Here is a 20,194-nt window from a genome sequence, read left to right on the forward strand (position 1 = left end):
TTACCTCCCAGAACATTCCACTGAGATATGCAGTACGGAAAAAAAGTGTTACGGAAACGCTCAGTTCGTATATTAAGAGGATAAATAGGATTTCTTGTTTTAAGGCATTGGGGTATTGCGTACAGTGTGAATATACGAGGATGCTGATTACCGGGTTAACGTCACTCAAAATAATAAATTTTCTCTTACGCGGTAGCAAAACAATCCAGTCGAATTCCATATCGATTTCTTATGTTGAATCGTAACAGCCGTGTTCCTAGCAAACAATTTTAACGGACATAATAACTACCAATGTATGGAATAAGTAGTCAGGTGGTCCTAGGCCTTGACTCCTACATCAAATAGGAACATGTTCCTTTGTTATAGGTATACTTTTTTGTGAAAACAGGCTCAGATGAGAGTGCAATGAGAAGAGAGTCTTTCCAAATACACAACACGTGACTAATGACAATGACCACATCCCACTGATATAGTTGTGATGATATGCATATTTTTTCATCAAAACCAGGTGTCAGTTTGCTTATAAAAAGAAAACATGTCTGGTGGTGTGTACTGAAACACCAAGTATAACTTAAATACCTTATAGGCTTGTTCACCATAGTGACTCACGGAGCAAACTGGACAGTGGAAAGTGTTGTTTATAACTTCAACAGCGACTGTGAAAATTGTACAGTCGACTTCCAGATACAACCATTCTCTCATACCGCTACCGTACCTCTTGATGCCTTCAAAAAAGAACGACAAAATATTTATTAAAAACAGATGTATATACTCTCCTCAACGCGCGTAGGAAACACGGTAAAAACACCGCGATCACGCGGGTCGATAATTTCAACGAAATAAAATACCTCAAAAACTCTTCAGCAATAGAAAATATCTTTCTTTCAAACAGAGATTCTCAACATTGAAATGCGCTAAAATAAAAATATGCGAAGTAACAGTTTTTTGTATTTTATCACAGCTGTATTTTTTCCCTGTGTTTTTATTTGCAATCGCTTTATTTTGCTTTCAAAGTGTTTAGAAAAATAGTTTTATCGGCAAAAATTTCATTTTAATGTTGAGTATGGAACGACATGACTGTCAAAAGTGGAGAACGCACATATTCGTTCTGTAGTCTGGCTGTTTTATTCAGTGGTCTGATTGTTTTGTTTGGTGGTTCAATTATTTTATTCGGTCCCTTGACCATAATGTTTGGTGCTTGCACAATTATGTTTGGTGGTTCAATTATTGTGTTCACGAAACAAAAAATGGGAGACCTTGAGAGAATTCGAAAAGGATGTGTAAAATATTCGAAATACAGAGACGTCGCCATATGAAGGATTTCTAAGTGAAATAGGAATCCCAACAGATTCAAGTAAACGTGAAAAAGCTAACACTCCATCAGAACGGTGGACGGTGAACGGACGAACGGCGAATTACAAGAAGAATCCTTAAAGGAAAAAACTGGTTGGGAGAAGTAAAGAAAGTGATACAAGATTTCCAGATGTACAAGATTGAGGTAGAGGAGATTTCGAAATCAAAATGGAAAGAAATGACGATCAGCAGAATGAAAAACTTACTAAACGAACGAGTACAATCAAGTGAGGAAACAAAATTACGAGTTTAAAAAAATCGGAACGAGAAAGAGTACATGACAAAACTAAGTAAAGTCGAATCGAAAATGGGTGCGAGACTGTACAACGATGTACCCAGACGTTATTAATCGATAAAATCGATTATCGATTCAAATCGATACTTACTCGATAACCAATCGATTGATCAAATATCGCTTAAAAACGATAATAGATAGCTAATCCATACTCATAATAATTTAGCACTCCATTAAATTATCACCATAGATTTTTAATCGATAATATCAAGTAAAATCGATATCTATAAATTATCGATTTCTAATCGATACTATCGATTTTTAATTCATACTGTAAATACAAACGCAATCTACTATTAAGTTCGGAAAAGTTGAGAAAATTCCAATCTTTATTATTGAAACCAAGACCAATAGTGGTACAAAATTAAATTCCTTTGCGTTAGAAATGTTAGACTTCGTTCCATATTTATTCTAATAAACACCACCCTCTAAAACCACCGCACCTTTATTTTGGGTTTCGAAACAAATCAATTAAGCTATTAAATTAAATCTATCAAGCGCCGTCCTTTAATAAAGTTGCACCTACCGGTGCCTTCAATTTAAGCGTGGCACTTATTACTCAACCTCTGTAATGCAACAGATAATTCTTCCTCTACTGAAAGTTGCATCTCGAAACAAGCTCCTAAAATCACGATATAATATGATATAATATTACGAGTGAAACTGCTTACTTTGTAAACGGTGGATCTATCTTTTGTTCTACAGGTATTCGAAAATTTTCGTAGTAAATCATCGCTGAAAATAATTTCTATAAAAGAACAAATTTTATCTGAACAGGCTAAAACAGTATCTTTTATTGTTTATTGTACTAAGATTTCTTGTTATTTTTTAAAATTAGCTCTTAAAAGAAATATTTCTTCCATTTTTTCTCCAAGCTGGGTTTTCAAGAGATAAGAAGTAGAAGAACAACTAGGGTAATTAACTGAGTAGACAAACATGAATTTACGTTACGGGGATTACTCATTTACCCTTGTCTTTCCCTAACTTAGCTGGTAACATAACATGACCCCAGAAAGAAATCTAAAAACTGATATGTGTTAATGGTATATTTATAAGACAAAACAATGGGGGTTTCATCTGTTGTTGGCCTCACCAAGGCATACTGCCCGGGGATGTACGATCCTTTCTTCTCTTTCTGACGATGACTTTGCATCCAGTTTCACTACTAGGGAAAAAAAACATTGATTAGACCCATGTTCAATGTCTTTCATTGATTGTCGAATGCAAATTATTGACAAAAAATATTTTACATTGACTAAAAGATCAGGTGGAATATTTGGACGGGTGTTGAAAAGTCGTCGAATTTCTGATATACAATTTGATGAATTTTCATAGAGTGGCGAACCCGATGAAAATAATATCATAGAAAGTGACGAGTTGTATGATTTGGAAGCTGGTTATTATGAGGTTCAATTTTATTTTTAAAGGTGCATTGAGCTGGAGATTTTAATTAAATTGATGCAAAATGACACAGCCACAGATTAAAAAATCAAGTCAACCCTATATAAATAAGAGAGGAAGCTGACCCCACCCAAAAAAACAATAGAACCAAAGGCTATAACCAGTATAGACTAAGGAAAAAATAGCCCAAAATGTACTCAAAATATGTACAACCTGATAAAATACTGTTCTAAGGAAGAATAGAATATGAAAATATACTGTATGCTAATACATGTCAAAACTAAAATAATATAAAGTCTTTGTGAGTAAATATGAGTAAATATAACTTTCAAACTTAAAAACTTTGTCTTTTAAGGAAAAAAATGTGTCATTCTTGAAACTAAATCTTCATGGTCAACCATTCTAGTGATGATTTATTTCTTGTCAAAAGAGAAGTCCATGTTCTCCATTTCCAGGATGGCATGTGCTCAAAATATGTACAACCTGATAAAATACTGTTCTAAGGAAAAATAGAATATGAAAATATACTCGTAATGATTTTTTTCTCGTCAAAAGAGAAGTCCACGTTCTCCATTTCCAAAATGGTATTAACATATTGATCATTTGCAACAGCCTCTCCATTCGCCTTGAAATATGTTTTCACGCAGTCATGAAAAGCTGTAAGATGAAGTTGTCGTGAGTCTTTTTCAATCACGATTTCAAAACAAGATGTTAGAGTTAACCTTTTTGTTGAGACCTGTTGGTGACAATGTGGGCATGTAACATGTGGTTTTTCTTTCTCATCAGATACAATAACAATCAGAATTATTGATCAGAAACTAAAGTTCCAACATCCTCTTTAACATAAATGCAAAAAAAACCATCCACCTTTTTGAATCTCATAAAGTTGATTTAAGCTTCTGTAGCGCAAATTTCTTTCACGTAAATCATCAATATATATCCAATCATTATTATCTGACACAGCACATGAAAAAACGATGTATCTCTAGAAATATTTTGACATCTGCACATTATTGATTTATCAATCATAGCTGGGTTTGCCATTCATTGAAATTATCTAATAAACCTAAGTTCAATTCGGAAATATAATTTAGGAATGTACTACATTGAAGAACCAAGTCTTCGCCGCAATTGGAACATGATCCCTCTGCTCTGTAACGTGTCTCAAATAGATCTTTCTCCTCCTCCCTCAGATTACGAATAACTTGGCCCGCACAAATTTAAGAAAACTCTGCGTTGTCATCACGATTTTCAAAAGATGTGCAATTTGCTACTAAAAAATCCCAAACAGGCTGACGAAATAACTTATCTCCATCGTCTGAATTTAGAATGATACCGTAAAGCTTCAAACATTTTGTTATCAAATCAAAAAATAAGCTCCGTGTCTCAATTTCCGCAATATATGGGCCAAACGTAGAATATGCAATTTCTAAAAATGAATCTACTGCACAAGTATATACTGAACTTTCCATTCTACATGAATTCATAAAATGTAGATTACTATTATTTCCTCTTTTATTAATAAGCTTGTCTCCTTCTTCTTGATCTTTGTCTTTCAGAGAAAACTTCTGATCTATGTCGTTTCCTTCCAAAGAAGGCTTATTATTATTATCCTTTGAAAACTTCTGAACATATCCATCATGAGATGGCTGAAGCAGCATGTTTTTTAGCTAAAGAATTCTGATCAACAACATCCATGTATATGTTGTTGTTTTTGTAGACCGAACTTCTTTGCCTTCTCCATTAAATATTGGGCTTTCTAATATTTCGGAGGCTTCAGAATAATCAAGTGATGAATCAGAACTAAAAGTCTTTGACATTTTACAAGATATTTTAAGATCAAAATGAAACAAATTATACCTGTCTCGACTTTGAAACTTTTCATGGACAGCTTTTCAAGTTCTCCCCAGCTTTATACTGACCTAAAATATGTTGCCTTATCTTCTTACCCAGCACGCGAAAGGTCCAATGGCTAGCTAAAAGCGGAAAACGAAACTATTTTTTACCGCGCGTTGATAGAAAAAAACGATAGCTATTAAAAGGTAAGCTTTAGTTCAAAGAGTTTCAAAACAAAGCAACAAATGCGCTATTGTTTGCGTCGCTTTTTTTCGATCGGAAGAAACAACAAGATTTTTCTGGCAAGCAAGTCCGCTACGTAAAGCAACTAAAGCCTCTGCGGGACAATAAGTTAGACTCTTGTGACACTTTTATCCAATGAAAAGTCATAACATAGTCTATATCAAATTTACAAGTAGTTTTGGAAGAGGTGGAATCGGTATAAAGTTAGAAATCAAATAGGTACCTAGATTTTGATTTCCACAATTAGCTCATGTTTTCTATCAATTTCTTAGGTAATGAAAAGTCAAATAATGAACATGACCACGAGTGTGTCATGTTTGCAAAAGATAAATACATCATCAAATATACAAAAGAATTGCGCCTGGATAGAGTGTAACATTTGTGCTTGGTTCCATTGTTTGTGTGTTGAAAATAGTTATAAGAAACTTTAAAGTGACTACGTCTACGAATGTCCTCTTGTTCATAACGAAATTTTAGTTTTAGCGCCTCTTTGCTTGACATTGTACCATCCATTGTAGAAGAAATATCTTTGAAAACCGCTCAGAACGAAGTCAGCCATGAAGAGCGTCGCAAAATATCATCAATATCGATCAACAGCAGACCTAATTATGTTTCACACAGCGGTAATGTGTACCATATTTCCCTATTTTTAAGCATAATGGATGAGAAAGCATACAATCTGATGGCCTCGAGGAGCGAACGAAATCTCAAAATGTTGCTCTTTATCTCGAAAAGTCTAAAAAAATATCACGCTCTTCAAATCACATCCTTCTTGAAGATTGATGAAATGAGCACCGATTAAGTATTTTCAGCGACATCCATATATCATATCTTCGAGTGTTCACGGATTATCGCCAGAAGAAAACTCGTTGCAGATAGATTGGTCACTGATGAACATAAAAAAATTCTGGAATCGAAAAGAGGCAAATTGATAGCACTAGACAAGATCAACGAAAAGCCTCCTTCAACATCAAATTCACTTCTAAAGACCGTAAAACAGATCTCATTAAAGAGATCGAAGAGTTCTTGAAGAAAAACAATTGATTTTTGCATAGGTTTTTGTTTTGGACATTATATTGATAAGTTTCTATAACTCTTACCTTATCTAAGCCTTTTCACGCCGGCTTTTCAAATATTCCGTCCGTCACAGACGATTTGATTCTTTTTTATTTTTTACTTCAAAGTAAACCTATAATAAAATAAAAAACTTGATGTTATGTACGAAAGATTTTGCATTTTATAAATAGTTTCATAAACCCCAGTTAACTAGGGTCCTAGGAAATAAAATAGTATTCATGGAAAAAAAGTACACAATTAGAGACAATTTCGTCAATTTTCCCCGACCAAAATTTCAACATTTCATTTCCTTGATTGACGGAACTGAAACCGATGTTTATCTCAAACAAATACACACAGGCCAGTATAGTTATTTTACCAGTCAATCTCTGTGGAGGTTGAAAACAGCTTCGGCTAGATCATTATTCAATAGTGCATCGTGCATTTTTTGTACTGTTCAAAATTAAGAATTTCATCACTAATTTTATGTTGATTGTTCTCTCCTTCAGACTTCGTTTTTTGACCACTCTCCCCTTTCTTCTTCAGCTGCCAGTTCAGCAGAAAACGAATCATTTGAATCAGTTTCTAACTTCTTTTAAAAAAAAACAAATAAGATTTACTGACAATACGGTATAAACCCGATTCATCCTATCCGAAAGGAGATAAAATAATCATCGGCACGAATGCATAATTACAATGCATATGAAAATGTGGAACAGGATGCACCACGTGAAGGTGAAGCCATAGGATTTGCATCCCACCCTAAAATTAAAATATAACTACAACGAAACGATTTTTAGGGTACAAGACTGTTTAGCAATTTTAAAATAATAAGCATATAAAAAAGCAAATTTATCTCTCAAACCTTGGTGGGATTAACTTAGATGAAAATATTCTATTGAACGCTTGTTCACTTCTAGAAAGATTACTGCGTCTAAATCAAACTTAGATATTTCGAACCCCACCCCACTGAATTTTCCACACTTACTGGATCAAAGGAACAAGACTGAATAAGCTGATGTACCCCTGAAACAACCAACTATCAACATGTTTCAGGGTGGTATAAACTAGCGACACCACTATGAAAACAGCTATCAACATTCATAGGTATTATCTCTGTGAGTGACAAACAACTTTCAACATGTCACCAGAGGGTGGAAACAACTATCAGCATCCCCCTTTGATGGAAACAACTACCATCATCCTTCCATCATTAACTTAAAGTCGTTTTCAACAAAACAAAAAACAGCCTTAATTTAAACTGATAGTGAGACAAACTCAATTACATGTTTTATCAGTTCCTTTTCGAAAGAAGAAAAATTTAGCTTAGGCGATTCATAGCCTTCAAAATACTGCCGAATTAACGTTGATTTAGAGCCTTCATTTTCCCATGTTTAATAGTTCCATGATTGAGATACTCAGAATTCTATCTTTGAGCTGCTGTTCCATTCATAACAATAACATTTGAAAATGTCATGCATTACGAAAAGGTCTTACATCTCTGTTTAATGCAGAATGAATTAAGTTATACTTGTTGTCTTAACTCAAGGTTAAGGTTATCAGTCTTATTTATATAACATGTATTGAAGACAAATTTAACAATCGCATACAATGCCCTGAAACGATGTTGAGGCAATGTGATTAAGGGTCTGGAAAACATGTTATACCATCATTGACAAAGCAATCAAATTCACATAATAGTTCTCTGTAGGTATTCAAATCGCTGTAATGGCCAAATGTTTGAAGAGTCTCGCCACTCAAAATTTTCAATCTTTCTTCTTCTTCCCTTCTTCGTGGCATCCATGGATGATTATTGATATAATTTAGCCTATCACATGGCACTTTTTCAACCAAAGCAACATTTTCTAGTTTAGATGCCCTACTAAGGGCAGTATAACTCATGCAAAGGTTAATTTTCTCCATGAAAATCTCTTTATTCAACTTTATCCGAATATAAGTACATGGCTCATTAGGACCTATTGTCATACCTTGGCTTTTTGATATAGGTATACAATAACCAGGCATCAAGGGCAAACCCCTCCTAGAGCAACAGTTATTATCACCTCAGGTAAGTTAAGGCCTGTGCAAAAAATTCGATAAATCGTGACAGCCGTGACGGCCAGTTGTTCCATCCCTTTTTATGGGAAAATTTTTCGTTATTTTCACTCTTCATATTAATACCTTTCCAAAAAGTCCTGGGCCAAAAATTCTGTTTCAGCCATTTTGGGAAAATTAAGAAAAACACTTTTTGCTGACGTCAGCAAAAATTTAAACTGCTAATAACTCCTGGAATATTCATCCAAATGAGCTCAAATTATTTGATTCGTTAATTTTTTTTCACAGGCCTTAACTTACCCGAGACACCGTGCTTCATTGACAGGTATAGAAAACCCATGTTGAGTGTTCTGGAAGCCAGCTTGGGCCTTTGTATTTTGGGAAATCTACAACAACTGCTTCTGAAAATGATGGAGGTGCTTCTCTCTCAGCATATAATATTGCAATCACTTTCCCAATTGCTCCATTATTCAATTCAAGAGGTGTTAAGCTGAGCTGATTTTTAGTCAAAAGCACACGACTTCATTTAAAGTGTGTCTTTTAATGTAGGGGACGGCTGGTAAGTGGTAAAACATTTACAATTGTTGCCTTGACCTATTAGACGCGAAGAAACAATGCTGTAATGAATTTAACACCTACTGGAGCAGCATCTATTCTCATACCCTTAGGACGAACCTTTCACTCAACAACAAGCATTCCAGGAGTGAAGAAAAAATAATCCAAACATTGCAGTTAACTGATAAGCCATTGGATAGCATATCTCTCACTGCCTTACGTGAACTAACCGGTAGCACTCTGGAAGGTAATTCTATGAAATTGATGACCTTGAATTTAGATGAAAGAAGTATGTATAGTCATCTTTTGTTAGCATGGTGTAGTCAACGTTTTTAGGAGGCAACGTGTGATTTTTTCAACAACTTTGGTGCAATACAAATTGTCAATTCTTTTGGAGATTTAGGGCAGCTAGGTCCTCATGATTTGCATGTTGAGCCGTTATCCTCAGACGCCCCAGGTAAGCTTGCCGGTTATGGAATCTATCGTACATTTTCAAATTGTATTCTGTTGAATGAGACTATGCGACAAGGCCCAGATCAGTTGTCTTTTTTGGAAATGTTGCTGATAATCAGAGAGGGTAAACCCAACTTGAATGACTGGAAGACAAGATATGAAGGTGAGCTTCCTGAAAGTGCAAAAGAGGGATTTAGATCAGACACATGTTTGACCGTTATGGAAACGTGGCAAGAGGTAAATGTTGAGAACCACAACAAACTAGCTGGTTTGGGGATCTCTGTTGCTACTATACCAAGCAAAGGAAAAGGTCGTCATCACACTTAATCTGTCAATCAGATGGGTTAAATTCCTGCAACCCCTCACATTGTGTTCATTATTCACAACAGACATAATATTAAGGATGTTAATAGCTATTATTACTCTTTGAAGAGCATTAGCCTTCAATAAATCAATATTTGGTGGCAAATCACAATTCTGATTTTGAGCCTGTTGCTGTGCAGCTGCCTTTGAGATGTTTTCAAGCCAATCTGAAGCATTATCAGGCCAACCAACTCCAAAAGATTCAATTGTATACTGATGCCAATCAAAACCTTCTCCACCATTCAAATCTTCAAAATCTTGGCGTCTATTTTGAGCCAAGTATCTTAAAAATTCATGTTCATTTCTGATTTCATTCTCAAACTCATCTTCAGATCCAGATTCGTGGTCAATAGAGCTATCATCAACATCAAGGTTTTCCTCTTTTTTTGCTCTTTGACGATCCCTTTCTAGTTTTTTGTCATACTCTGATTTTGCATTTTTGACAAGTTCATTCACAATCATAGAGCATAGGTCACTTTCTAAGAACTTCCATGAATGATTCTAAAAAATGAGTCTTTCCCGTTCTTAAGAGGAAAAGAGTTGTGTGGGAAGAGTTGGAATCCCAGTAAAAACAGGAACATGTTTTTGGCACACTTAGGGGCGCAAACGCAAATTTGAGCCCCATTATACAAAGTCATATTGGGATAACGTATTCGACGTTTTTTACTTAAAAACTTTTCTAAAGGTGTTTCTTTTGTTGCATCCCCGTCAAAAAGCTTTGAATTTATTGCACGAGAACAACTAAGACCAATTCTCCTGAACTGTCGAGTGCAATGAAACAAACGACCCCCACGATTCAGAAAATCAACAGCAGCTGCTGGCATATCAATCAATCCAATAATTTTCAAAATTAGTCGTTGGGCCTTCTTACAGATGCAACATCACTATTAACATCTAATAAATGTTTATATAGACGAATGAAATCGTCTGTAGATTTGGCACCCTTGCAGGTATACTAAGTGATGTATCTTAACAGAGCCAAAAAGTCTTGATCAATGATGACTTGCGCGTCTGAGTTGGCTAACCATGTTAACAATCGTGTTTTGACATGAGATATAAAAAAGAATGATCTCTTTTGTCTTCAAAACGTGGATGTGCTCCTGGTGTTATTAGTGAATGGAAAGGATGAGTTTCTTTTCCTTCTGAAGTTCTATTTTCAAAATCAAACTTACCAAAATGGAAACGACAATATTTTGTTTTAGCTCCATCAGACTTCACATTTAAGCAATTATTACACTTATGCAAGCCCACCTTATTTGTCAAAGAAATATGAAAATCTTTCATGGATTCTTGGCTTGAGTGGTCAGGGAGTTTTTCTGACAAAGGATTATAATCTGGAGATTTGTAATCTCCATCAGGTTTGGGTCCATTTAGATTTGTTGGGGATCCAGACCCTTTTGCCATTCTCGTCAATTTCTTCATGGCCACCTGCAGGGTGCATAGATACACAATTAGGAGAGTGAAAATCTTCTGTATTTTGTAAATCAGTCTGAAGTAAACTATGAAGCTCAAATGCTGCATCTGATGTATTTACATTACCTTTTCCATCATCGGTAATCAGAGCCATTGCATTTTCTATTTTCTTTGCGTGCGATTCACTAAAAACAATAGCGTGACTATGAATCTCACCACGACCTTTTGAAAACTCATATCCAATCCACATGTCAGATGTTTAAAATGGTTCTTTTAGTCTGGCAGAAATAAGAGTTGACGTTGAAAAAAAATTCCATGTAAACTTTCTTGGTATCGTTGGAAGCGGAATTTTACGAGTTTTAACATACTCAGAGCCTCACGTTGAGGCCATTGGTGAAATAAAACACTAAGGACCCATTTTCGATATAAAATGCCAAGAAAAATGCTATCTTTGCAATGGTAGGTGCCTTTTAAAACACTCAATGTGTACCCCTGTCTCACAAATCTGAGGGGGGATTTCCCAACACACATTTCTGGAAACCACAAGCAATTAAATAGTGTCATCCATGATATGAAATGGGTCAAGTGCAAGGCGAAAGCCCTAGGGCGAAAGCACACGGGGATAGCGCTGACTTTCAAAGACTTTTGATAGCTTTTTAGTGTAGCTAATGACCAGTACACTGCTCAAAAACGTATCTATTTTGGGGCAAAGAAGTACACTTCAGACTTGATTTTACAAAAAGTTTTCCCCAAGGGCCTCATCATGAGGCTCTGAGTATGATAATCTACATAAAATTCCGCTTCCAACGGTACCAAGAAAGTTTACGCGGAATTCTTTTCTACGTTCACCCCTGTTTTATTGTATTTCGGCCAGACTATTTTCCGACAGTTTTGTAGTAATTAAGGGTCCTTCTTTCAAAGTATTTGGTGACAATATGGACATTTGACAAAACTAATTTACGATGATATGAAAAATCATTACTTCCACTAAAGGACAGTCTCGACGGGTACCCCTTTAACAACAGATTCATACTTGGCAAGCAATTGCTTAAGGGGATCCCAGTGGTATTCGGCCATAGAGTTTGTGTAGGCTGGCTGGAACCAAAGCAAGGTTGTTAAGTTCAGTTTTCCTGTCTCTCCAATATGGATCACTATTAGCAAACTTAGCACCAACACTTATCAATTTTCTTGATTTATTTTTGTAGACAATGCGTTAGTTATCAGTCCTTAGGCCTTCTTTTCAACAACAAACAACACACGTGAATTGTGTACTTCCATGATGGATGCAGCAGACCAATCAAAGGTAGATAATCATTACTTTATTTACTTTATATCATTCACTATAATTTTACATTATTTTCCTAAAATGATTTTTCTTGATTTCAAAGATATAAGCACTCCTTGTCAGCCAGTACTGTACTGAAGCCCCGGCAGGCTAGCTACCTATGCTATGCGCTGATGTTGTAAAGTGTTGATAAAGTTTAGCCAAGCTTTTTAAAATGTTTGTCAATCAACTGCAATCAATTGGGTTGTCTATATATTGGTTTGCGATCAAACCCAGGAGTACACTTATAGGTCCAATCTACAGTATATGCTGCCCTTGTCCATGAGTAATTTTAAACGACCCTGACTACGCACCGACTGTCCGGTTGAGAAAAGTATTCTGTAAATGCACTAGACATTATTGTCCAGTATGAGATATACAATGTAATAAACACCAGACATTATGTCCAGTCATTTTTGCCGTTTTGCTATTATGTCCAGTGTCAAAAAATTACCGCCCAGTTTACTGCACACATTGTCCGGTGCTCAAAAGTATTCGATCTTGACACCGGACATTTGGCACCGGACTTTTTCTGTGTCCGGTGCATCGGCAGGGTCGTAATTTTAGTCACCCCAGGGGGGGAGGAGTTTACAGTGCATTTTTTATACCACTTTCCTGGGTTTTTGCAAAGAATTTTAAAATTGATTCAAATTTCATCCTCCTGGATTTTGTCAGAACCATGAATACCCTTGTGTTAATGCGAAAGTTCTTCTTCATCACGCAACCATCAATAATATGTTCTGTTTGTATCGCCTGACCAACTCATCTTCCGGGTTTTACTACTCGACTGGACAGCATAAAATAAAGAACTTTATTATGAAAAAAAAAACACAACAACATTTTTTTTCAAGTTTATAACTTTCGAAGAAACAAAAAAATTCGATTTTGTGGTCACAAAAACATTCGATTTTGCAATTATTGTAATGTAACAAAGATCTTGGCGCACGAGGGCCTCTGTAACTGATCGTTATTATACGTATTTTACAATTGTCTTGTGTTTAGTCTTTTCGGGTGTTTGCTCCATGCAGTGTTGAGTCTTTCTTTGAAGACTTTGACTGTCTTTGCCTCAGCCACATCTTTTGGCAATTTATTTCAGGTTGGTATAGTTCGATAAAAGAAGGAATTCGTTTGTACACCACGGAGTCCATCGCTTCCAAAGTTTGGAATCATCTCAAAGTTGTGCCTTCTGTTTGGTCGCGTTCGATGGGCTATCTTGTTTGGGATGGTATCTTTTTCGTAATAGTTGATGTGCTTGTAAAGTTGGACCATGTCACAAAAGTGTCTTCTAAACTCGAGCCTAGGAAGATCTAATTCACGCAATCGTTCTTCATAAGACATATTACGACATTTTTGAACAAGTTTTGTTGCCCGTCTTTGTACTCCTTTGATCAGATTTAAGGCCGGCCTCCACTTGCGCGCACTTCGATCGCACTTTTTCGAGCAAACTTTCCACGCTATTGGTCAAAAGAAAAATGAAGCAACTTCATTGGCGCGATCTGACGTAACGGTTGAAAAAAGTTGAAGATCATAGGAAGATCTAATTCACGCAATCGTTCTTCATAAGACATATTACGACATTTTTGAACAAGTTTTGTTGCCCGTCTTTGTACTCCTTCAATCAGATTTAAGGCCGGCCTCCACTCGATCGCACTTTTTCGAGCAAAGCTTCCAAGCTATTGGTCAAAAGAAAAATGAAGCAACTCCATTAGGAGCGATCTGACGTAACGGTTGAAAAAAGTTGAAATGTGTTCAACTTTTTTTTACAAGCGCGCGCTACATTTTTATGACGTAATCTTTTTTCCAAGCAAAAAGGATTGAAGCCAAAAAGTGCGATCGCAGCGCGCGCAAGTGGAGACCGGCGTTTACGTGTTTACGTAGAAACGGAGACCATACAGACTGAGCGTACTCCAGATGCGGGCGAACAAACGTACAATGCAATGTTTTAAATGTACTTGTACTCATGTTTACAAATCATCGATTGATTATGCCAAGTGTCGCGTTTTCTTTTTTGACTAGTTTTGCAATCAGTTCTGAGTCAATAAGGATCCTAGCGTCAGAACGTGACACTTTTCAGGATGGAATAGTAAAAGCCAGTCTTTTGACCATTCTACAAGTGTGTCTATCTCATTCTGGAGCAAAACAGTCTTCGATGCAGTTGACTTCTTTGAAGATTTTGGTATCATTAGCAAACAGTAGGATCAATGAGATTACCTTTTCAGGAAGATCATTGATGTATAGCACGAACAGTATATTGGTCCCAGTACAATATCCTGTGGAATACCACTCACTACAGGGTGTGTAGTGGAAAAGGACTGGTTCACTTTTACTGATTGTGTTCGACCTGTTAGAAATGACGTTATCCATTTTAAGATTGAGCCGTTGATACCATATGCTGATAGTTTCTTGCATAGTCGACGGTGGGGTATAGTGTCGAAAGCCTTGGCAAAATCGAAGTATATACTATCAACAACGTTTCCTTTAGAGATGCTCTCATAACATTTATCCATATAGTGAAAAAGCTGTGTCACGGTTGAACGGTTGTTAATGAAGCCATATTGTTTGTTCGATAAAAGATTATGCAATGATTTGCAATGGAATGTCTTCTTTTTCTGAATTTGCGTCCAAATGTTGTTTTGATATTTTTCGGCTTCGTAGACCAGCCTGGTTCGGACTCGATCTTTCATAAAATGGATTTAAAAAAGTAAGGCCGAACTTAACTAACCCAGTCCAATCTAGGACGATCTAAGCCATTCTTGGCCGCTCTTGGGCGATGTTGGACGAAGAACAATAAGGCCGAACTTAGCCGAACATGAATGTTCTAAATCACGTGGCGAGACACATTTGTTTGTGGCTTTTTATCATATTCCTTGAAGTCTTTATTCACAAAGCCTAGAAACCAATTGTTTATTCATAAGGCCTGGAAATCAATGGCTCAACCACTACATAATAGGCCTCTAAGTTTTACAGAAAATTGGTAAAGTTTAGCCTAATGTGTTGTTGCGCAAATTTGCCAGTTCATAGATATGAATTTTAAATAGTTACCGTTTGATTGTTTTAACAGGTATGACTATTATGATTCCGAAGAAAATATGGTATGGAGAAAGATGGTAAGAGAAGCAGTCAGTTTCAGTTTTCTTTAAGTCAATCAATTTATTTAGACTGTTTAGACTCGAACTTCTGCAGATCATTAGATAATTTTAATATTTAGATATTGCAGAATGGTATAGTTACAGATTAAAACTTTTTAAAATCGATTTTTTTTTCATATTGTTTTAGAAAAACATAAAATGAGAACAATTGTCGACGAGCTTTTGGAACGGCCAAGGCCGTGATAGTGATACTGACAACGATGATGCTTCTACCGTGGACTACCAGGTTTCAATTATTTAATTAGAAATAGAAATTCTTTTAGACAAAGGTTTGCAAGTTTTTGTTTGATTGTCAGGGCATATCATCTCAGTGGCTATAAAAACCCTATTAAGAAATCTTTAGTTTAAAGGGAGACCTTATTAAGTAATCTTCAGAGTAAATGTAGATCCTATAAAGAAATCTTTAGTGTAAATGATAGACCCTATTAAGAAATCTTTATAAGAATTCTTCTGCAAGTTATAAACTCTGTATTTTGTGGAAGTTCTTAAGCTTTGGACAAGTCTAGTAGCTGATTAGCCTTTTCTCAATAGTATGGCGATGATGTTGGATGGAACGACGGTGTAGAGGCAGCCATCGTGATTCCTGAAACTGAAAATCAGCTTGACGATGTACTGAATCTACCTGTCAATGTTCCGAATCAGCCTATCCATGTTCCGAATCTGCCTGTCGAGGTTCCGAATCTGCCTGTCGAGGTTCCGAATCAGCCTGTCCATGTTCCGAATCTACCTGTCCATGTTCCGAATCTACCTGTCAATGTTCCGAATCAGCCTATCCATGTTCCGAATCTGCCTGTCGATGTACCGAATCAGCCTGTCCATGTTCCGAATCTGCCTGTCAATGTACCGAATCAGCCCGTCAATGTTCCGAATCTGCCTGTCGATGTACCAAATCAGCCTGTTGAAGTACCGAATCAGCCTGTCCATGTTCCGAATCTGCCTGTCAATGTACCCAATCACCCTATCAATTTTCTTAATCTGCCTGTCGGTGTACCAAAGCAGCATGTCAATGTTCCGAATCAGCCTGTCTATGTTCCGAATCAGCCTGTCCATGTTCCGAATCAGCCCGTCAATGTTCCGTATCAGCCCGTCAATGTTCCGTATCAGCCTGTCCATGTTCCGAATCTACCTGTCAATGTTCGGAATCTACCTGTCAATGTTCCGAATCAGCGTGTCTATGTTCCGAATCTGCCGGTCAATCAGCCTGTTTATGTTCTACCGAATGGACTGAATTTTCCATATAATAATAATTATCAACCTTTTTATATAAATCATTCCTATCAAAACCTGAATCCCGGTCGTGGTCGTGGTCGTGGTCGTTGCCGTGGCCGTGGTGCTGGAAACAACGCTGGCCGTGGTGCTGGAAACAATGCCCAAAATAATCATCCTGGCCCTCAGGCTCGTCGAAGAGCCAATTTTAGGTCCAGGATTTTAAATATTTTTGATAAAATTTTAGATTTGTTATTTTGATAATATTTTTTGATTTTTTTTTAAGTATCCTCTTTCTGTGTACAAATGTTTTGATCCATTTGAAATTAAAATGAGTGCCATGATGTGCTAGAAATTTCTGGCATAAGTTTTAGGCTCTTCAGATACTCAACAAGTAAAATCTCAGGTCAGACACTTTCTCAACTAGTGTGAGCCAATTTTTAAGTTTTTTGTTGAAATCTTTAGGATTTTGTAAAGAAAAAGTCCTTGAAAGAAAAGCTTATTCAAGTTTTTTTAGATTTTGTCAAAAGTGTATTTCTACTAGATGGTATGACAAGCTTTTCTAGATTTTGTAGCATTTTGTTAACATTTTCAGAGATTAAAAAGCTTTTGAGACATATTTCCACAAGTTGTCTGCCATTAACTGTAATATGTCTGGTTTCGTTTGCACCTTAAATTTTTGGATTAAATCTCTTCATTAAACTTGCAAAATGACTCTTGAATTTTACTTCTTTGAACTGAAATCTACAGTCAAGTTGTGTACACTTGCCTTTAAATATTATGTTGAAATCTTTCTTGGCTTGATTTTATTTTATTTATTATTCAATTTTAGCAAAGTTAAAACCGAGAATCAAAACAAACAGAACAAATTATCATCAAACAAGACTGTTCCCGGCTGTGTCAAAACCTTATGATGAGACCTTGTGCTTCTTATTCTTCTGATACATTTTGAGGTAGCCCGTTTTTTTTCCTTTTAGGGAGTGCATACGTTACTCGTGTTACTTAACTTTATTTCGTATCCACTTTCAGGTTCATGATTTGTCCAAGATGAGCACAAAGCTGTCGGTACATTGACAGACTGATTCGGTACATTGATAAGCTGATCTGGAATTGTTTTTCTGTCAAGACTGAAAAGGTTCATGATTTGTCAAAGATGAGCAAAAAGCTGTCGGTACATTGACAGACTGATTCGGTACATTGATAAGCTGATCTGGAATTGTTTTGTAAATAATATTTTTCAGATTTGTTTAGATTTTTGTTAACTAGAAATTTTTTTGTGAGGATTTGAATATATTAATTGAAAGTTAATTCACTGTTTTATTCTCTTGTTAGTGGTTTCCTCTTGAGAAATATTTTGATCATAAAATCGTGAAAAACAAGTCACTATGAACACATGCATAAATTTTCGGTTCGGTATTTTAGAATTTTCGACCAAATAAAGTTAAATGAAGTTAACGATAATTTTTATTTCTTCTCTTGATTTTGCTATTTCAATTAAGCTTGTAATGTCTGTCTTTTAGCTTTCACCTAGAAATAAAATATAAAAATGGTTGATGACTATTCATTATTTGGGAATCCTGCTGATTGACCGGGGCAAACATTTAATGATTGGATTTTGTCCATGATCCTTCTTCTTGCTTGGTCGACCTAGACATTTCAAATCTATCAATTTTATTTTCATATAAGCTCATTTTCTTATTTTACTGACCGGTCTGTAAAATACACATTGCCCAGCAAAATCTCACTCTGGTTGGATAAAAATTTATAATTTGGGTTGAGATTCATTAATACTTGTTAATTTACATCAAAATAGGTCTGAAACAAAAAGTTAAATGGCTGCTTTTGCAATTTACAAACCAGTTTTTTAAAATACACATCACCAGGCAAATTCTCAGGCCAGGATGAAAAAACAATTTTAGTAGAGATTCACTAATAATTGATAAATATACATCCAAACAAACCTGAAACCTTTTGTATATTACAGACTGGTCTGCAAATTACGCATTGTTGCGTTAAATCTTAGGCCGGAATAAAAATTCATAATTCCAGTTCAAATTCATTAAATTTGATAAATTTACATCAAATTAAGCTTAAAACACTAAAAATTGGCATAAAATGGCTGTTTTTGTATTTTACGGACCAGTCTGCACGGCTATTCAGCGCAAGCTATTCGCGCGAATCTTTAGAATTGGGCATCAGATCAAAGCGAGAGGGCGGTTGAAACAAGCGAAGAGGCGTACTTTTCCCACCCACCAATAAAGGTTGCCTTTTAGCCAGCTTGTAAGCTAAATGCTTAAAAAATATTCATTGAATAAGCCAGATATACATCTTGAAAAAGTAAAACAACCATAAACATACCAATATATGCTTTGATCTGACCAAAAACTCGATTTATCTTCCTTCCTCAATCACTGGTAGGTCACAAAAAGAATGGGCTTGATTGGGAGTATGCTCCAACAACGATTTAAAAAAATACTTTCACCCATTGATGAGAGACAATTTCTTACTAACTCCAGACTCGATAATCTTGTATTTGAAGAAGAAAAAATCGAGTCTATTATTAATTCTTTGAATGTTAACAAGGCCCATGGGTGGGATAATATTTCTACTCGTATGGTCAGAATCTGTGGTAAGTCTCTAGTAAAACCTTTGCTTAGTACATTCAATCTTTCTATCAACTCTGGCATCTTCCCATCACAGTGGAAGAAAGGAAACGTGGTTCCTGTCTATAAAAAGGGAGACAGGAGCATAGCCAAAAACTACAGACCAGTGTCTCTTCTTCCTGTGTTTGGAAAAATATATGAAAAGTGTATTTATGATACACTTTACAGATATTTTGAAAATAACAACTTATTTTCTCCTTGTCAGTCTGGTTTTCGGGAGGGGGATTCCTGCATTTCTCAGTTGTTATCCATAACGCATGATATTTATACAGGGTTTGACAAAGATCCTTCTCTAGATACCAGGGGGGTGTTTTTAGACATTTCAAAGGCATTCGATCGGGTGTGGCACGATGGCTTACTCTTTAAACTCAAATCTTATGGGGTGACTGGACCGTTACTCTCCTTAATTCGCAGCTTTCTTGACGATAGGCATCAGAGAGTTGTGTTGAATGGGAAAACATCTGAGTGGAAGCGAATCAATGCAGGGGTACCTCAAGGCTCGATTCTTGGTCCATTGTTCTTCTTAATTTATCGTAATGATCTTCCAGAAAACCTTGAGTCAAAACCCAAGATCTTTGCTGACGATACCTCTTTATTCTCTCTTGTGATTGATCAACTCTTGAGCCTTGATGTACTTAACAGAGATCTCTCCAGGATAACTGATTGGGCTCATCAATGGAAGATGTCTTTTAACCCTGACCCATCTAAGCAAGCTGTTGAAGTCTATTTTACCTGTAGACTCACTCCTCCTAATGCTCCAGTAATATCCTTTAATAACTCTAATATCGCGACCAGTGAGTACCAGAAACATCTTGGTTTAATCTTAGAT

At 36.1% G+C, this 20,194-nt stretch overlaps 1 protein-coding gene across 1 annotated transcript; it reads left to right on the forward strand.

The window, feature by feature from the left end:
* The first annotated feature begins 15,436 nt into the window (after positions 1-15,436).
* LOC136813466 (uncharacterized) lies at positions 15,437-18,091 on the forward strand. Its single transcript, XM_067069985.1, has 4 exons — positions 15,437-15,454; positions 16,028-16,891; positions 17,732-17,767; positions 18,035-18,091. The coding sequence occupies exons 1-4, from the start codon at positions 15,437-15,439 to the stop codon at positions 18,089-18,091; spliced, it is 975 nt and encodes a 324-aa protein (XP_066926086.1).
* The last annotated feature ends 2,103 nt before the right edge of the window (positions 18,092-20,194 follow it).

The sequence above is a fragment of the Clytia hemisphaerica genome, unplaced genomic scaffold, assembly GCF_902728285.1.
Source record: "Clytia hemisphaerica strain Z4C2 unplaced genomic scaffold, Clytia hemisphaerica genome assembly, whole genome shotgun sequence".
NCBI classification, from domain to species: Eukaryota; Metazoa; Cnidaria; class Hydrozoa; order Leptothecata; family Clytiidae; genus Clytia; species Clytia hemisphaerica.